We start from the raw sequence: 18,172 nt of genomic DNA on the forward strand, positions 1-18,172 counted from the left end.
TGTCAGCACCTTTGCCTCCATTTCCTCTATGAATCTCTGCCCCTGTCTGGGATTTCCTCAACCCTTAGTCCTTGACTCTGTGCCCCTTTCAGTCTTGCCTTTCCTTTGGGAACTTTCCACTCTCTTTGGTCACCTCTCAGCTCTCTCTTTTCAAGCTCAACTGCCGCCTGATTCCTAAGCCTCAATCTCCAACTGCCCTTGAGCATTGGCTTTTGGATGTTATCTCAAACTTGGCATATTTTAAAAGCTAACTTACAGTTCCTACAAAACTCACTTGCCCATTTCTTCCAGTGATGGTATAGTTTTCCTATTCCTTACTGATGCTTTTTGACCTACCCCACCATTGCCAGCAAGTTACACATCATACTAGTTTAGTGATTTTTCTGCCTCCTCCTTGCTTCCCGCCACCACTTGGTTGTGGCATGACCTCATTGGCCTTCTGCTCTCAATTCCCCACTGCTTGCTCCTAAAGGCTCCATGATATTGATGAAAGTATGTAGATTTGGGAGTTATATGTAGGTTCAAATGACTTCTGTGACTTGTACTTACTCTGTGACTTGAACTGGCTACTTAAATACCCTGAGTTTTTGTTTTCCCTTGTATAAAATGGAGATATCAGCATCTACGTCTTGGAGCTGTTACAGAATTCAGGTGAGGTATTAAAAGTAAAAAGGCAAGTAAAGGCCCCGTTCCAGGCACAGAGCAAGTACTCAGTAAATGCTGCTATCATCCCCGTACAGGCAGCACCCACCCACTCATTTATCATCCTCCGATGCTGCTCTAGTCTATCTCAATTTGTTTCTTTAGCTCTGCACTTCTTAATTTAGGAATAATTTACAGGCAGTGAAATGTACAAATCTTATATATACAGTTCAACCCATTTTGAAAAATGCATACACTCCTGTAACCAACACCCTGTTAAAGTGTAGAACATTTCCATCACCCTAGAAACTTCTGTCCTTTCCCTCCCTTGGAAGCAACTACTGTTCTGATCTCAATCAACACAGACAAGTGTTCTTTAAGTGTATTTCTACAACTGAGTTTATAAACCTCTTTTGTTTCTGGCATCTGTCTCTCATCTCATTGTTTTTGAGGTTCAACCATGCTGTTGTGGGATTCAGTGGTTCATTCCTTTTTATTGCTGAGTAGTATTCTGTTGTATGAATATATCTCAATTTGTTTATCCATTCTCCTATAGAGGGACACCTGGGCTATTTCTAGCTTTGGGCTGTTTTGAATAAAGGTCTAGTGAGTCTTTATGTGGATATATGTTTTCATTTTACTTGGATAAATACCTAAGAATGGAACAGCTAGGTAATATGGTAAATGTGTATTTAAATTTATAAAAAACTACCACCATTTTTCATCAGCAATGTATGTAAGTTGTGATCACTCCACATCCTTACCAACATTGGGTATTGTCAGTTTTTTTCACTGTAATTATTCCTGTTTGTGTGTGGTGGTATCTCATTGTCATTTTAATTTGCATTTTGTTGATGACTAATGATGTTCAACACATTTCACATGCTTATTGACATATATCTTTTGTGAACTTTGTCTTTTACCCATTTTAAAAATTGGATTATTTATCTTTTTATTATTGAGTTGTAGGGATTGTTTATATATTCTGGATATAAATTCTTTATCAGATATGTACGTCATAAATAGTTTCTCCTAATCTTTGGCTTGTCTATTTCTTAGTAGTGCTTTTTGATTTGCAAAAGTTTTAATTTTTGATGAAGTCTAATTTATCCATTTTTAAATGATCATTGTTTTTTGAGTATAAGAAACCTTCCCTACCTCCTAGTTGCAAAGATCTTCTCTTACATTTTCTTCCAGAACTCTTATAATTTTAGCTTTTATGTTTAGATCTATGATTCATCTGAAATTAATTTTTGCATATTGTGTGAGATAATGGTCAAGGATCTGTTTTCTCCCCATATGGGTAATCAGTTTTTCCATCCTCTTTTGTTGAAAAGAATTTTTCTTTTTCTAAAGAATTCCCTTGTTGAAAATCATTTGACCTTATAAGTGATAGTCTATTTCTGGACTCTAGAATTGGAAATATTTGTCTGAACTCATTATTTTTCTGTGTCTAAAAGATGTATGCTTCTTATCTCTATCCACTGAATCAATGACCCAGTAGCCATGAGCATTCCTGGTGCCTTAGACCATGTCTCTAAATACCGTTTCTCATTAAAAGAAATTAGGACTCCTGTGAAGTAGCTAATGCCTAGTCTGAGGCAGGAATTTGTAAGATGAACTTAGGACATACTGTCATAGCAGAAGGTAGGACACTTTTAACGGACTCTCAGTGGCTAAATATAGCACAAGTTGAGTATAAAAAAGAATAATTATTAAAATCAATTGAAATCCGTAAAACATACTAAAAACTCATTATATTTACAATGATGCTGAAAAATGAACTCATTAGTAACCTTTGATACTTTGTGGCTTTGCTACCCACCCTACCTTAGTCACATTTGATAGTTGCAAGCACTCCAAAATCATTGTTCTGAAACTGGTAAATGACAAGAAAGAAACATTTATCAAACATTTATCTTGCCTTTCCTTTACAAGTCATATTTTATGATAACCAAATAAGTTAATAAAGCAGCATTCTTTATATAAGAAAATCAGCGGAAAAATACAGAAGGAATGACAGAATTTGAAAATAACCATATTGCCATATCTAATGAAATAATGGGATTAGACAATGGTCATTAGTAGATAACATTTGATGGGGAACTTTATAATGGATGGGTTGGGCTAACAACCCCTGAATTCATGGACTAGTTTTAACATCATTAAGAGTGGACCAGCTAGGTGGTATATCTTTCTAGATATAATGCAATAGGAAATACAGAGCCCCCAGCCCCCAGTATTATTGCCAAAGTAATTGAACCTGAATTAAGTCAAGTCTTTTGGTCTAATTACCAGTTTATAGGAAATGCAGGGATGTAGGAACAACACCGCAAGAAAATCTACGGGAAGAATGCTCTAATTTCTCCAACAAATAAAATGGCATGAAAAATTGTGGGTGGGGAAAGGACTGTTAGGGATTGAGGAGACTTAAGATCTGCAGCCAAATGGAATGCACGGGCCTGGTTTGTATCCTGATTTAAACAAACTAGTTATTAAAAAGATAGTTTTGAGACAGTTGACTTTTGGACACAGACTATGTACTGAGTATGTTAAGAAGTATGTTAGTTTTATTAAGTGGTAATGGCATAGTGGTTATGTTAAAAGAGAGCCTTTATCTGTTAGACTACACAGAAGTATTTACAGGAGAAATAAGATGATGTCTGGTATTTGCTATAAAATAGTGAAAAAAAAATGAGGATAGATTAAATAAGATTGGCAAAATGTTGATAATTGTTGAGGAGGGTGATAGGGATTCATTTTACTGAACCATCTCATGACTTTCTTTGTTTTCATAATAAAAATTTAAACAAGAAAAACATGTATTTTGACCCTGAAGTGAAAGTTCTGGCTATGAAGAGCACTGAATTTATGCCTGAGATAGGCCACTTGACATCATATTAATGGGCTTTGCTGGCATTATCACTGTTGTGAAGAAATATTTTTATGTCATACTTCATTTCTAATCTCATAAGAGCACCTTCCCTGACACTGGTGACTTCAGTGTGTAAGGTCAGAGCTTGGCATTTGCCGCCTGTTTTTCACACAGCAGGCTGGAAGGACTTTCCTTCCCAGCAGGGATGTGACTGCATCCATTGATTGCATCCTTCCTTGAAGACTGAATGAAGATTAGGAAGAACACTGTTGCTCACCAGCCATTTAGTCTGAGTCCAGCAGCATGTAGATGGAAGCTCAGGGGTCCACCTCCACCTTCTGAAGAGCCGTGTCCTTCTCTGCTGTTCATATACTGGACTTCACCAGTTTTCATCCCCCCGCACCCCTCACCATCTACATGATGTGTCACAAAGGAATCATGAACCCCCAAAAGGCAAACATCTTCTCTTACAGCATGTGTTTACCAAATACTCTGTTTTAAAGCCTTTCTACCCTATCTGCAGCTCACGAATGCCGAGTGCTGATGCATAGCATGCACTTGAGTGATGCATTCTGGCTCTGAGGAGAATGCCTGCTTGTGTAATGCACGTGTCGTAATAATTGCTTTTCTGTACTATGTGTCATTGATGATATGTACTATCAAACGTTGTCATTTGATAAAGAAATTTTGACAATAATTCATTCTGCTTTCCCTTCAAGTATATTTATCTTTGGCTTTGTGACTTATACTTGTTTTTACGACAAGGATTACAACTTTGAATGATGCTTCTGTAATTATGGTTTCTCTCTGCCTTTAGTGACAAAATTAATTACTTTTGTACTCTAAGAATTACTTTGAATTACTTTGCACTTGTCTAGGAAAACTAGATTGGTTTCCTGGAAATGACAGTGTGCACTGTTTGGAAGAGATACCAAAGATTGGATGGCTGTGCTTGGCAGAGTTTCTCTCCAATTGATCATCTGGGGACTAGGGACAAATGGATTGCAGGTCCAATAAAATCCAGCTTACAATACATGTCATACTTCCTTACCATGCTTTTTTTTCATCTTCTTGTGTAAAATATTTGTCTTTGAAGATTCACTTCTTGTAGAATATTCTGATGATCTACTGATGCTGACGGTCCTGTTTACCATTTAGGTTTATAACATATTCATGGTGTGTTTTCACCACATTTACATCTGAATCATTTTCGTGAATTTAAAGTTTAATGCTACATACTGGTAACAATAAAAATGCCAACTTAAACAGTAATGCCCTTAAATGTGAAAATGTATTTTTTGTTACAGACTACATCAAACTAAAAGTGTTGAAGACCAACCACACTGTTAATATGAAGTTTGCATAGACAAAATGATAGAAGCTGGCAATTTCTAAATTTCAGATTTCTTAAAATCATGATTAATCTTACATTTCAAACTTTTTGGAATACATGAGAAAAATGTTGCCTTATTCCTTTATCCTCTTGAGATGACCCAATTACTTGTAGACCCTTGATAGACCCCTGGGTTCACCTGTGATCCCTGATCCATACCATGAAGAACTGTGCCTTCAAACCTAGAACCTGGGGACAGGATGTTCATATGTAACATATTCCCTTCCAGTGTCAGGGAGCCTTCCATCCCTCTGAAGCCTGTCTATGTAGGGTAGTGTTTCTCCAAGTGGAATTTGGGGGACTATTGCATCAAAATCACCCGGGGAGCTTGTTTAACAGTATATTTTTAGGCCCCATCCCAGGGTCCTGAGAGCAGACTCTGGGAGTGAGGCTGGACATCTGCATTTTTAAAAACTTTCTCAAATGTGTCTGGTACAGAGTATAGTTGGAGGACTGCCTGGAATTTATGCAACATAGAATACGAATGCCTGCTCTGTTGGGTTCATATGACACGTTATTTTTATAATTTATGATGAATATTTTACCCCTTTCCTTTTTACCCTCAGGCCTGGTCCATCATGTCTGTAACTTGTTCACCGAAACTGCCACACTATGCTTGGACGTGGACAATAAAAACAACAATGAGACGGCTGCCGCGCTGCTATTTTCGCTGCTTGATATTTTGTATGGCATGCTGACCTACACATCAAGTATTGTACGGCTGGCTCTGCAGGTAGAGGACATCTTTTCCTGTGTCTTGAACAACTCTACTCCATGTCACACTTCCCTTTCATTCTCTTCTTTCTAATCTTCCTCTGTGTCTTTATTTTTGAAAAACAGCATATGATTCTATAGAGTACCAAGTAAGCCATCTTTGAGTGACCCGTGTCAAGAACAGATTATTTGATCACAAAGTCTGGAAGGAAAGCAGGAGAGGCCTAAGCAAAGACTTAGCGAGTGCTTACTGGGGAGCTACTCCTGACCAAGGAGATCATTTGCCTTACATGCACCCCAGGGTTGGCCAGGCAGTGTGCAGTCTTCCTGTCCTGAGATGGAGCTCCTTCCCGCCCGCAACAGAATGGATCAGCTTGCTAGGAAGAGTGGACTGAGATTTTAGGCACACATGCACACACACACATACGTACATGTATGTGTTTGTATACACATAGATATACACACATATACACACATATGCAACACAAACTCTCTCACTTGCTTTCATGATCAATAACATGGAATTGCAAGGTGGTTTTGAGGACTAGAAATGTATTCAGTGGTTATGGAAAAGTCAGTTTGCCCAAAACTGTCTCCTGGATTTACTTAGCATCATGCCCTAAGGAAGGAAAGGCATATGGGTTTATTGAGTACTTTCCATGTTAGGTGCCTCTCTATGCCTATTTCATTTAATGCTCTCTCTAACCAAGTCAACTGATACTTAGGTCATGTGAAAGCACACAGCCAATATAAATTCATTGTTCTATTTAGAATCCTGGTAAAATTGCAGGAGATGTATATCAAATGGTAGCATCCTGGCTTGGATAGATGCAGAAGCTAAAGTTGAAACCAAACTGTTTTTGATACTCAGCCAAGAATTTTGGTAGCAGAGCCAAGAGTGAATCCCTAGACTCTGGCTCAGTCTCTGTTATTCATCATTATGATAACTGGTATCTTTTACCCACAGTTAAGCCAGTCAAGTATTAGGTTGTCTGGTGTGGTTTAATAAATAATTCCAAGATTCTCTAAACAGCCATGATAGTGGGTAAGTGTTTAACCCAAACTTGTAAAGCCAGTAAATGAAAATGGCCTTTGAACCACCTAGTTGTTTTTATTTGCTCATCTATAATAATTCTAAATTAACAGTAAACCATTGCTAAGTCCTTTGGAATCCTGAATTATGGATTTCTCTTAATTTTTCCTCTTTTCTGGTAAGTGTCTCTTTAGAGAACATTCTTTCTTATTTCAATTTCCACAGTGGTAGTTTTCTATAATTCTTAAAGATATAGTCGATAGTTACTCTTGTAAGATGCTTTGATGGTATCACTCTGTAAAAGATTATGTAGATTGGAGATAAAAAGGATCAGAAGTTTAAAAATTCCAGACACAGTAGAAATCCTCTTTTATTACAAGTGATTAGGTAGATATTCAAGGGTGTTTAAAAGAAAACTCCTTAATACAAAATATCTTCTAATTCTCTATTTTCAATTTGCTAGTGTAACCAATAGATCACTTTTTTTTCATTTTCTTCAGCACCACTGTATATTTTACCACTATCATCTTTCTAATTGCTCCCCTGTAATATCTGCCATGTATTGATTTTGACCTTGACTGCCTACTTGGATCTCCATGATAGCTGGTGTCTATCTAAAAGTCATAGAGTCCTTGAGGCTGAATTAGGGGAAAGAGTTGGGAAAGGAAGTGGAGTGTGCTTGAAAGACACATTCTCCTAGAACACTGAGCGATAAGTACTTTCCAAACCATAAGTAACCTCTTCCATTTATAAACATGCTCCACACTGGGCATTCTTCTGCATTCAAAACCTCTGTCTACTTCATCAGAAACTTCTCTAAATTAGAAGAATTGAGGGTTGCCAGTGTTTAACATGATAATAATGTTTAGATTTATGAAGCACTTTTCTTTTTCAGGGAGGAGAGTGATATGAGGCAGGAATGTGTACCAGGGAGGGGAGTTCAGTCCCTGCCTCCAACCTGCCTGGTTTAAATTAACCCCTTGAGGACTGTGTGTGAATGTGGAAGCAGAAACAAATACATGCTCCAGACTCACTGGTGTGGTGGGGGCACATGGGCCTTACAGGCTGAAATACCTTGGATTCAAATGCTAGCCGCACGACTTGCTACCTGTACGATCCTGAGCAGGTTACTTCACCTGTCTTAGTATCAGTTTGCTCATCTGTAAAGTAGATATGAGAATAACTACTCTGCAGGTTGTCATGGAACTTAAAGAGTAAAATATATGTGCATATATATAAATAGAAAGTGCTTTACATACGCCTGGTACAGGGAAGGTAAGCAGTAAATGGTTGTTATGTCATTAATAACAAGAAGAAGAAAGGAGCTCACCTCGCTTTCCTGTTTCCAGGGCGCTTCCTGTGGACCAAGACTTCCTCATTTCTGTGTCTCGGTGCATGGGAGGGCACTCAGTTCATATTTCCTGACTAAACTGACTCCTAGCAGGCTTAAGAGATTAATTTATGGTGTTATTTTACACTTATGAGCCTGGCACAGGGCCAGGCACCTGTGATTTCAGCAGGGCTCAAGAGAGGAGGGGTGTTAGCTCTCAGTGAGCTTACAGTTTGATAGGGAAGACCGTCAGGACACAGGTAGTGAAGTGAAACATCATTTCGTTACATTTGTGAGAATCAACCCTTGAAAGGTACAGGATGCTGCAGAGTGAATATGGGAGGGGAGAACCTAACCCAGCTTTGGGGTTGGGGAAGTCACATATGGAGTGTTAAAATCCAGGTCAGCTGACTTCCCAATCTGGGCTTTGTCTGTCATTCCTGAAGTGATGGGGGAGCTTGATAGACTGCTCCCCTGATGCGAGGACAGTTAAACTGCTGTTCATTTGCACATGTGTTGGTATTGCCGAAAAACTGAAATGTGGCTACTGAGTCCTCCTTAGTCTCACACACACGTAAAGGCTTTCCATGATGGGAGCTGTACTCTTTGTTTTAGTATCTCTTGGAATCATCCACTTTGACTCCTCCATGTCTTTCCCTTTGTTGTTCTTCCTCATGAGCTACCCTTTGTCTGGTAATTGAATGCAAGTGAGATTTTTCTGTCACAGCCCGTAGTCTTCATCATGTCTCTCCCTTCCTTTGAAAACTTAAATGACATCTCATTATCTATGATAGAATTTTCTAACTCCTTGGCAAGACATTATAGGCCTTGTATGATCTGGCCCCTGGATGCCTTTCCAGCGTCGTCTGCTAGTCTTCCATGCTGCCCATTCCCACACCAAATGGTTGCCTTGGCATTTTCCAGATGGATGCTGCACCTTATCACTGCTGTGTCTTTCCACATCAGACTCCCAGCACCTGAAACACCTGCTGTCCACGTTATTCCCTGTAGACTCATCCCCACCGTCCACATGGTGAAGTCAATGTTACCTTCTCCTACTTCCCCCGCCACTCAAACTCTGTTTCCACCTCAATAGCTGTTTTCACATGCTGCCTTTAGCACAATTATCTGGGAGCTTGTCAACCTTTTAATTAAACCTGAGGTCCTATAGCGTATGAACTGAGTCATATCAGCTGTGGATCATGAGCGTGTGTGTGATGGTGTTTGTGGAGCACATTGAGTATTGAATTGAATTGGTCTGGGCCACACCATAGCAACTTGTGCTCCGTTGTGTGTTTAAACCTGCTTGGGACATCAAACAGCAACTGCACGAGGAATTGACTGTCTCTTCTTCGCTACAGATGCCTTACCTCTGTGTTTACTGTCAAAGCTCTGCTGAGTACGTACCCCTGTGCGCTCGACTCATGTAGCAATGCTAAATGTAGTAGAATTGTATTCTCCTTTGCTTTTTTAATTTTTTGATGCTGAGAATATAGCTGCATTCCTTTATCTCATTTTGGGTAATGCTGTATTGCCATTTAATATTAAATATGGCTCATAAGTTGACATTCCGAGGTTTTATATGTTTTGGTCTATTAAATTTATATTTCTACTCAGAGTTCTCCTCTGAGATCCATACTTATATATCCAACAGCTTCCTCCACATGACCGCTAGAATGCCGCATAGTCGCCTCAAATTCAACACGTCCAAAGCTGAATTCAGGATTCACCTCCCAAAACCATTTTCCTACCAGTAAGCCCTGCCTGTCTCATCTTGTTGTGCAAACTTGGGAGTCATCCTTAAAATTTCCCTTTTTCATATTCCACGTCTGCTCTGTCACCAAATAATGTAGATTTTTACCTTAAATAGCTAACAAATCCAACCACTTCTCTCAAACCCTACTGCTACCCCCCAGCTCAGTCCACCATCTTCGCTTGCCTCTCAGTTTCTCTATTTCCTCCTGCATCCATCCCTTCGGTGCACAGAGCTTCCATTGTGGGCCCATATTTTTGTGAGAGTTGAATTTCTAATGCATTCCTAGTGTGAATCTCCCTGTTGTACAAAGCTGCAGCATTCCCTTTTCTGGAATTCTTGTCATCTTTGCAAGAAGGTGGTACTTGAATACTGATGGGCAAGAAACTAGGTGTTTCTTGGTGACAACAGCCAATGACAATGTGGATCTTGGAGGATCTAGAGGACCACTGGATATCCTTGTAGGGATAGGCCCATAGCCTGTGCTTGTTCTTGTGGCCCCATCTGCTTGTTTACACATGTTTGGAAAGGAAGCAGTGGGAGCATGCCCCTCACTGCCTAGGTGCTGGTTTGCAAGGCTGCCTTCTCTTTCCCAAGAGAGAATCAGTCTGCTCTAAAGGATAATGGGCTAATCTGAAAAGGCCAATATTCTATCTCACATCATGCTTGCGAAGGTGGGAATCAATAGCCAAGATTCAGAAAGGTTCAGACCTCTAGGATAGTGCTACCCATTTGTTTTCTGGGAGGAAATTCTATCTTTCTGATAAAGTCAGTCAGGAAGCTCCGCGGTGGGGGTTGGGGAGGAAGGTGGGGAGAGGAGAAAGGGAAGCTTGATGCTAATGATTACCACTGTTCTCCTTGGCTCTGGAGAGGTGCAAGTTGTTAAAAGGCAGGTGTCTGATTTTCAACCTAGTCTTTCTGAACCAAAGCAGGCAATTCAGATTCTCTCCACAGGCCTGAAGTACGGAAGGAAACTTGGCATTCATGAGAAGGGCCCTGGAGTCCAGCGTCGTGACCCGAGGCAGGGCAGGCTGCAGCCTGCTCTAAAGGCTCTGGCAAAGGTCCTTACCTACAAGTAGTTTTGTTTCTTCTGAGTGAAATTAAAAACAGAGAGGAAATATGAGAATGAAATGTGTATATAGTATAGCAAACACAGTAAACAATCAGTGCCTGTTTTCAATATAAAACTATTCATCTCTATGATAAAAATCTTCTCTGGAACTAGACGGTTCTGTAAAACTCCCCAGAGAAGACACACTTAAAATTAAAGCCAGTCACTTCTCATTTCTTATTTCCATTGCGGTTTAAGCCCATGCTTCCTAAGCAATGTAGACCCATATCTGAAGCCTCTTCAAGCAGTACTATGTTGGACTAATATTCTAGATGTTATTTGAGCATGTGTGTGCATACAGAGAAGGAAAGCATAGCAGAATGCACTTGGTATGCTTCATATAGTGTGCAAAAAATGCTCAGGAGAGATGAGCATGTGTGATTTGGGGTCATAGAGCCTGGATTTATCTTCCAGCTTTGTCACCCATTATCTGTGGTACTTTAGACAAACTACTTCTCTGAACTTCAGTTTTCTCACCTGAAAAATAGGGGTAAGAGCACCTAGTCTCAGGATGGTTGGAAAGAAAGTGCTTATACCAACTGTGGTATGCGAAAATCACCATCATCCCTCCAACGACAGCCCTTGTTATTGCTCTATCTGTGGACCACCCAGTCTGCCTCTGGAGCTGGGGGCAGTGGCAGCGTATGCGCTCTTTGTCATGTTAGAACGAGCATAACTTCTCCTCAGGGAACCGAGGTGAAATGCTTCCTCTGCCTCCTTTACCTGCTAGACTGAGTGGACCTATCTCCTGTGGCCAAAGCTGACTGATTTCCAAGACGCTTCTTTCTTTCTCTTGCCATGTTCCAGGCACAGAAGTCTGGGTCAGGAGGGGACACTCAGGCTGCAGAAGACCTGCTGCTGCTCAGCAAACCTCTGACAGACCTCATCAGCCTGCTCATTCCACTGGTAAGAGCTCACCTCTTTGTGTGTCTATCAGAACATTGCTGACATTGAAGTAATTTTATTTGAATTTCATGATGTTTTAAGTTTCTGTGCTATTTTAATTGCTTTTAAAATTAGAACCAAAAGAAATTTCAGAAGATTATTTGGCCTGGAAATACTGCATTTTTACTTTAATTTAAGACCAGGTGGCTTATCATTCATTTAAATAGATATTTAAGTGAAGCAGAATCTCAAATCCTTCTTAATGAATGTAAGGTAAAAAAATTCAAGAAATGAATTTCAAGAAGAGAGACAAAATCCATTATGGGAATCAATTCTCTTTTGAAAAGATATTTTAGAGTTATGGTTGGCATGCAGGACTCCCTGGAAATGCAGAGTCACAGACACAGACCTAAAGCATACTCCCCTCAATCTCCACAGAAATAGAATGAAATAAGCGAAATTAAATACAAACTGGTAAGACTACACAAGACCACTGAATATATGAAAAAAGCCCAGCAGAAACTTGGAGTTTGGACCAACAGAAATAGTTTTCACTAAACTTAAAGATGACCCAACGTAGAGACACATGACTCCCACTCTTGGACAAAGCAGTCAGTCAGAGGGTCGGTTGGTGAAATTCCATAAAGCCTCCAGAAAACCTCTCTAGATTTGTGGATCCTAGGACTAGGGGTGCAAGTAACTCGAGGGGGTGTGTCACTTTTGGTTTCCACCCATTCACAGGGGCAGACAAACAGCTCTAAAGGCTGCTAGGGTTTGTCTTTTTCTGCCCTGTGGCTCAGAGGGAGGGATGAATAATTCTATAAACTTAATTGTGTTCGGCAAATAAAGGTTTTGTTTAACTAAGTGGGAAAGGAAAAGGGGAAAAAAATCAATCAGTACTGTGTTATACTAAATAATAGCATATATGGAATAGAGCAGTCACAAAAAAGTGGTGATGGGCTCGCAATGAAGTGAGGAGACAACCCAAAACCCCAGGGAACTGAACATGCCCCTGACAGAGTGGAAGGATCTTTAGTGTAGAACTTTGCATGACGTTACAGGGAAAATAGCAACACTGACTAACTTCTCTAGCTCGGAGCATGAGGGCTGAAACCTGGCAGCCAGCTCTCTCACAGGCTACGGGTAGGAAACAGATGAGGCTGCAGTGAACAAAGAGGAAAGACCAACACAAACTGCATGCTCTTTTATGTAAAAGACTTAAAATGGACCTGTTAAATATATTATATATATATATATAATATATATCAGTTTATATATATATATAATCAGTTTTTATATATATATATATATATATAAACTGATGCACTATATGATATGTAGGATAATAATTATATTTATAGCAAATGAGATTAAAAAAGAAAAATATCTTAAGGAAGACAGATGAGGGTCAGCCCTAATGGCCTAGTGGTTAAAGTTCAGGGCACTCTGCTTCAGCAGCCCGCGTTTGGTTGCTTGGGTGTGGAACCACACCACTCATCTGTCAGTGACCAGGCTGTGGCAGTGGCTCACATTAAAAAAAAAAAGACAGATGAAGAATTCACTATAGGTAAAACTTGTAGGGCACTCTATTTTACATATATATCTTATAGATGTGGTTTTGGTGTTTGCCATATTCTCAGATATGTTTTATTTTAATAGGTGGATTTATTCCAATTGGATTTGTTGTTAAACTTATCTTTGGTCTTAATATTATTGGTTTATTTTATATTTTCTTTCTAAATGTTTTCCTATATTAAATGTAAGATTTAATGCATAAAAAAATCTTCAACAGGAGAAGGAGAAGGATTCTACAATGGTAAGGAATAAAATCCACAGGAAGATATAATAACTGGGAACCTTTTTGTGACAAATATCAGAGCATAGAACTATATAAACCAAGAAGGACCAAAAACATACAGGGAGAAATCCAAAGAACACATTAGTATTGAGAGATTTAACATTGCATTCTCATTGATTGGCAGGTCTCATGGATGAAAAGAATGATATAAAGTAAGAGTTGACAAACTAGGGCCTGTGAGCTAAATCCAGCCTACTGCCTATTTTTTTTTTTTTTTAAAGATTTTATTTTTTCCTTTTTCTCCCCAAAGCCCCCCGGTACATAGTTGTGTATTCTTCGTTGTGGGTTCTTCTAGTTGTGGCATGTGGGACGCTGCCTCAGCGTGGTCTGAGCAGTGCCATGTCCGCGCCCAGGATTCGAACTAACGAAACACTGGGCCACCTGCAGCGGAGTGCACGAACTTAACCACTCGGCCACGGGGCCAGCCCCGAGCCTACTGCCTATTTTTGAAAATAAAGTTATATTTAACATAGCCACACAGACACTTAGTTTACATATGGTCTATGGCTGCTTTTGCACCTGAATGGTAGAGTTGAGGAGTTACAGCAGAGACGTTGTAGCCCACAGGCCTATATTATTTACTATCTGACTCTTACAAAAGGAGTTTGTTGACTCCTGGTATAGAGGATATAAAAACTTTAATAAGATTGATCTAGTAGAAATATATCCATCTCTGTATCCTGAAAATAGAGACTGCACCTTTTTTTCAGTTTTCCAGGAACACTTAAAAAAGTTGACTATGCATTATATTAAAAGAATATTAATAAATTCCATTTAGTAGGAATGGTATAGAACACATTCTTTAACCATAATACAATTAAACTAGAAAGAAAAATGGAAACAATCAAAGATGCACTGTTAGCAAATACTATCAATCTGTACAATCAAAGAATAAGACATGATTGTATCAGTCGGGGTCCAGTCAGAAAGCAGAAACCACAGAAGACAAACCTATGCATGAGACAGTCAGGTAGCAGGAGCTGGATTGCCAGTTCACGTGGGAAGCCTGGGCTGCACAGTCTTCATTGGGGAGGGCAATGGGACCGTGACCACAGGCCAGGCTAGGGTGAGGGTTGCTGAGGGCCCACACCTTCTGAGCGTGTGGTTAAGTCAGATCTCCATCAAATGCAATTATATCCACACTCTGACTGACAGTGCAGCCACCCGAAACAGCAGGAGAGCCCCTTCTTGTTGCAGCGTATTTTCTGAGAGATTTTTCCTAGTATTTTCGGGCTCTGAACTCCTGTTGCTAGTAACTTGATTGCACTTCAGTTTTAGTATATTGACCAGACGTCTGCCTAATGTGTGTGAGCTGCGTTGTGTACATGCACATTTATCACTGGAGTCTTTAGGTTTAAAAATGGTCTGTGACAAGAACATTGCAATATGTCTTCTCTGGAAAAGTTAACACACATTTATAGCTGTGTATAAAGTAAAGAAAAATAGTAATAAGGCTATTGAGGGCCTAAACTAGAGCACATACAGATCAAAGATAAGTTTTATAGTGGTTGTTAAAAAATGTAATAGGTTACAGAATGAGGTGCTGGAATTGCTTTCCCACAGGGAAAAATAATCAGACTTTTGGTTTTCTTCTGCCTTGGATCATTTTGGAGGTATTTTGCCTAAAGGCAGGAGAACGAACTTGTTAGCTTTTGAGATTCTTTTCCAAATACGGTCCCATGAAAGTAAACATACTTATCCTTAGAAGAATATGAAAACTGTCAACCCATAATTTATGACCTGTATTTATACCGTCCACTGTAGGAGAATCGTAGTGAAATGCGGGTTTGAGACGTGATTCTTAGTCTGTTTTGAGTGTGAATTTCTTAGAGAATCTGATGATTCTAGATTCTTGTCCCAGAAAAATGTCTAGACTCACTTATGTGCAAAGTTCTGCACACAATTCACAATTTCAAGGGGATCTTTGAACCCTCAGTTGGTAACCACAGTGTAAGATATGGCTAATAAAAGATGTAATAAGTTGACCATGTATCCTGAAGAGAAAAGAAAGCAAGGTAATTGTTTGACCTAAATATTTTATTTCTTAAGAAGAGAAAATGGAAAGCCAGGCTATACATCCTGGATGAGTTTTGTAACTAGATAATTAATAGCTATAAGAAATTATGCTACTGCCTCCTTCTCCCTCAATTAAAGTAAGTATTTTCAAATTTATGAGAGATTTTTAAAAACATTTTTCTTTATTGTATGTCAAATATTCCAGTATTTAGGCTGGTTTATATGTCTCATCCTAGCCACGCCTTTCGTGGCCATTGAAAAGATCACAGTCCTCGCCTAACATCAGAATGTGAACTCTTTCTGTGCTCCATGACTAGGGGACTGAGCCATCACATGAACACTTAAGGACTCTGCCAGTAACAACATTTTGTCTATGTCTACATGATGCTTAATCCATTTGTGTTTCTGAGATCACTGTGAAAATTTTAAAAATAAATTAGGGACCACAAAGTACCGAAAAAACCAATTTGTTTTTCATTTTCTAATTTTTTTTCATCTGAAGAAATAACTGAGCAGATTTTTCTCTTTAAGTAGTAGTGGACTTGGACTTGTCTGTTCTTTCCCTTGCCGGTTGGCTTGCAGTCAGTGGCATGAAATATAGGTAGTGGTTTATGGTGAATATGGTTTATGGTGATGGATCCCAGAGGTAGTAAGTAGTCAATTTGCAAGTCACACCCAAGATATGGGGCATCTTATTAGTTTTATATTCAGTGGCTGCTCTAAGGAGTCAGCACCTCATTTAATAGGGGTACCCCTCTTTCCGATTAGCCACCGCCTGTCTGTCTACTGGACATTTTCACTGGATGCACCTTAAACACCTGAGATTCAGCGGGGTTAAAACAAACGCATAATCACCTCCTCTTGAGTTCCTCCTCTTGTGTTCTGTTTGTCAGGGAATGAAACTAACTTCCATTCAGTTGCCTAAGTTGAGAATACGGGCATAATCCTTGCCTCTTCTTTTCCTTCACTATCCTACCCCATACCATTAAGCCACCCAAATTCATCATGATTGTCATTTTTTTCTTCATTCCCACAGACTCCATCATGAAGGCCTTCAATGTCATCTTGTGCTTGTACGGCCGCTGTAACCTTCTACTCAGGATTTCTGCCTGGGCTTGCCCCCTCCGCTGTCTTCTCTGCAGTGGATGCAGAGTGCTCTTTCTAAAATGCAAAAGTCACCTTGTCACACCTTGACTTAAAATCCTCTAATGATTCCTCCCTACTCTTGGATCAACTCCAGCTTCTTAACAGTTTTACAAAACCATATATGATCTGACACTTTGTTATGGTCCCAGGCTCATCTCTCGATTCTCCTTGTCCTACTCTGTTCTGTACCCCAACTTTTTCGCTCTTTTAAACATGCCATGATTTCCCTGACCTCTGCCTAGAACATGCTCTTCCTCCTTTCATGTGTTTGACTCTTCCTCAGCTTTCAGGTCTTGGCTTAGATGTCGCTTCTTTCAGAAAGCCCACTTAGCCCATCCAAACTAGGTTAGATTGCCTCTGTCCCCAGGTCCAACAGCATCCTCAGCTTCCTCAGTCCTAACACTTGTTATTAAATGGTACCAAAATAACTTGTTTATGTCTCTGTCTCTCCCACTAGACTGTAAGCCCCAGGAAGGCAGGAGCCATGTTTATTTGCTTCACTTTTGGGCTTAGTACAGAGAAGGGATTCAATTAAAAAAGGGGTTCAATTAATATTTGTGCAGGAAAGGAGGCAAAGTGCTAACAAATGTAGTATATTTTCCACCTTTCCTCAATGTAACTGAGAATACATTAAGTCTTGTAAGACGTAGGTTCAAGTACAAATTTGTCCAGTTTTTCTGCACCCCTGGTGTCCGGCCCTGGTCAAGCCAGCTCGTCCTAGCGGTGGTAGTGGTGGTGGCTCACCAGCTCACTAGCTTTAAAATCGTATCATCTGGATTTCTCTCTAGAAGTTGACCTCTTCTTAGCAAGGTTTGCCGTGCCCTTCCCTGGGCCCCCTATATTCCTGAAACAGCCCATCCTCTACCTTTGATTGATAAGAAAGGCTACAAAAGGGCAGCCAGCATTGCTCAGAGACTTCTGTGTTTCTGGAAAATTGCTATACTCGTAGTAACTGTAATATCTAAAAACCCAGCCCTAGGACTCCAACAGCAGGAGTGAGTACGAAAACCTCTGAGCGGTCAGAATAGAAGCTACAGCGTTGTTACCTTTTTTAACAGCAAAGTCCCCAGGACTCTGACGTTCGATGTTTGGATTTGGATAGCTGTAGGAAAGAAAGGTCCCAGAACTGCAGGTCTATTTTCTCCCATTACTTCTTATACTTTTGTCTTAAAGTGGTTGTAATATAGCAACATGCTTTTGTAATAGCATTTTATTGTTGACCACAGCTGCCTGCTCTAAGTTGGAAAGGGTAAACATTCACTTATGTGGTGGGATATGAGTGGTATCAGAAAGCAACTTCTCCAAAAATTCATCCTCATCCATTGATGACCCAAACTCCCACATTCTTATGGTCCTCTTTTCAAGCCTTCTTTCAAATAGTAAGGCTTTAATATGAATTCATGTCACTTGTTTCAC

The 18,172-nt window shown here is 39.8% G+C and overlaps 1 protein-coding gene across 9 annotated transcripts in view; it reads left to right on the top strand.

Moving 5' to 3' along the window:
• ULK4 (unc-51 like kinase 4) overlaps positions 1–18,172 on the top strand; it is a 499,972-nt gene that overhangs the window by 327,861 nt on the left and 153,939 nt on the right. For all 9 annotated transcript variants that reach the window (XR_011496460.1, XR_011496461.1, XM_044754392.2 and 6 more), the window contains 2 exons: positions 5,477–5,643; positions 11,659–11,757. Coding sequence is in view for 7 of the 9 variants with exons in the window: in XM_044754392.2 (XP_044610327.2) it covers positions 5,477–5,643; positions 11,659–11,757 (266 nt within the window). In the remaining 2 variants the exon portion in view is untranslated. The remainder of the gene's footprint in view (positions 1–5,476; positions 5,644–11,658; positions 11,758–18,172) is intronic.

This window comes from Equus asinus, chromosome 21 (genome assembly GCF_041296235.1).
Source record: "Equus asinus isolate D_3611 breed Donkey chromosome 21, EquAss-T2T_v2, whole genome shotgun sequence".
Lineage (NCBI taxonomy): Eukaryota > Metazoa > Chordata > Mammalia > Perissodactyla > Equidae > Equus > Equus asinus.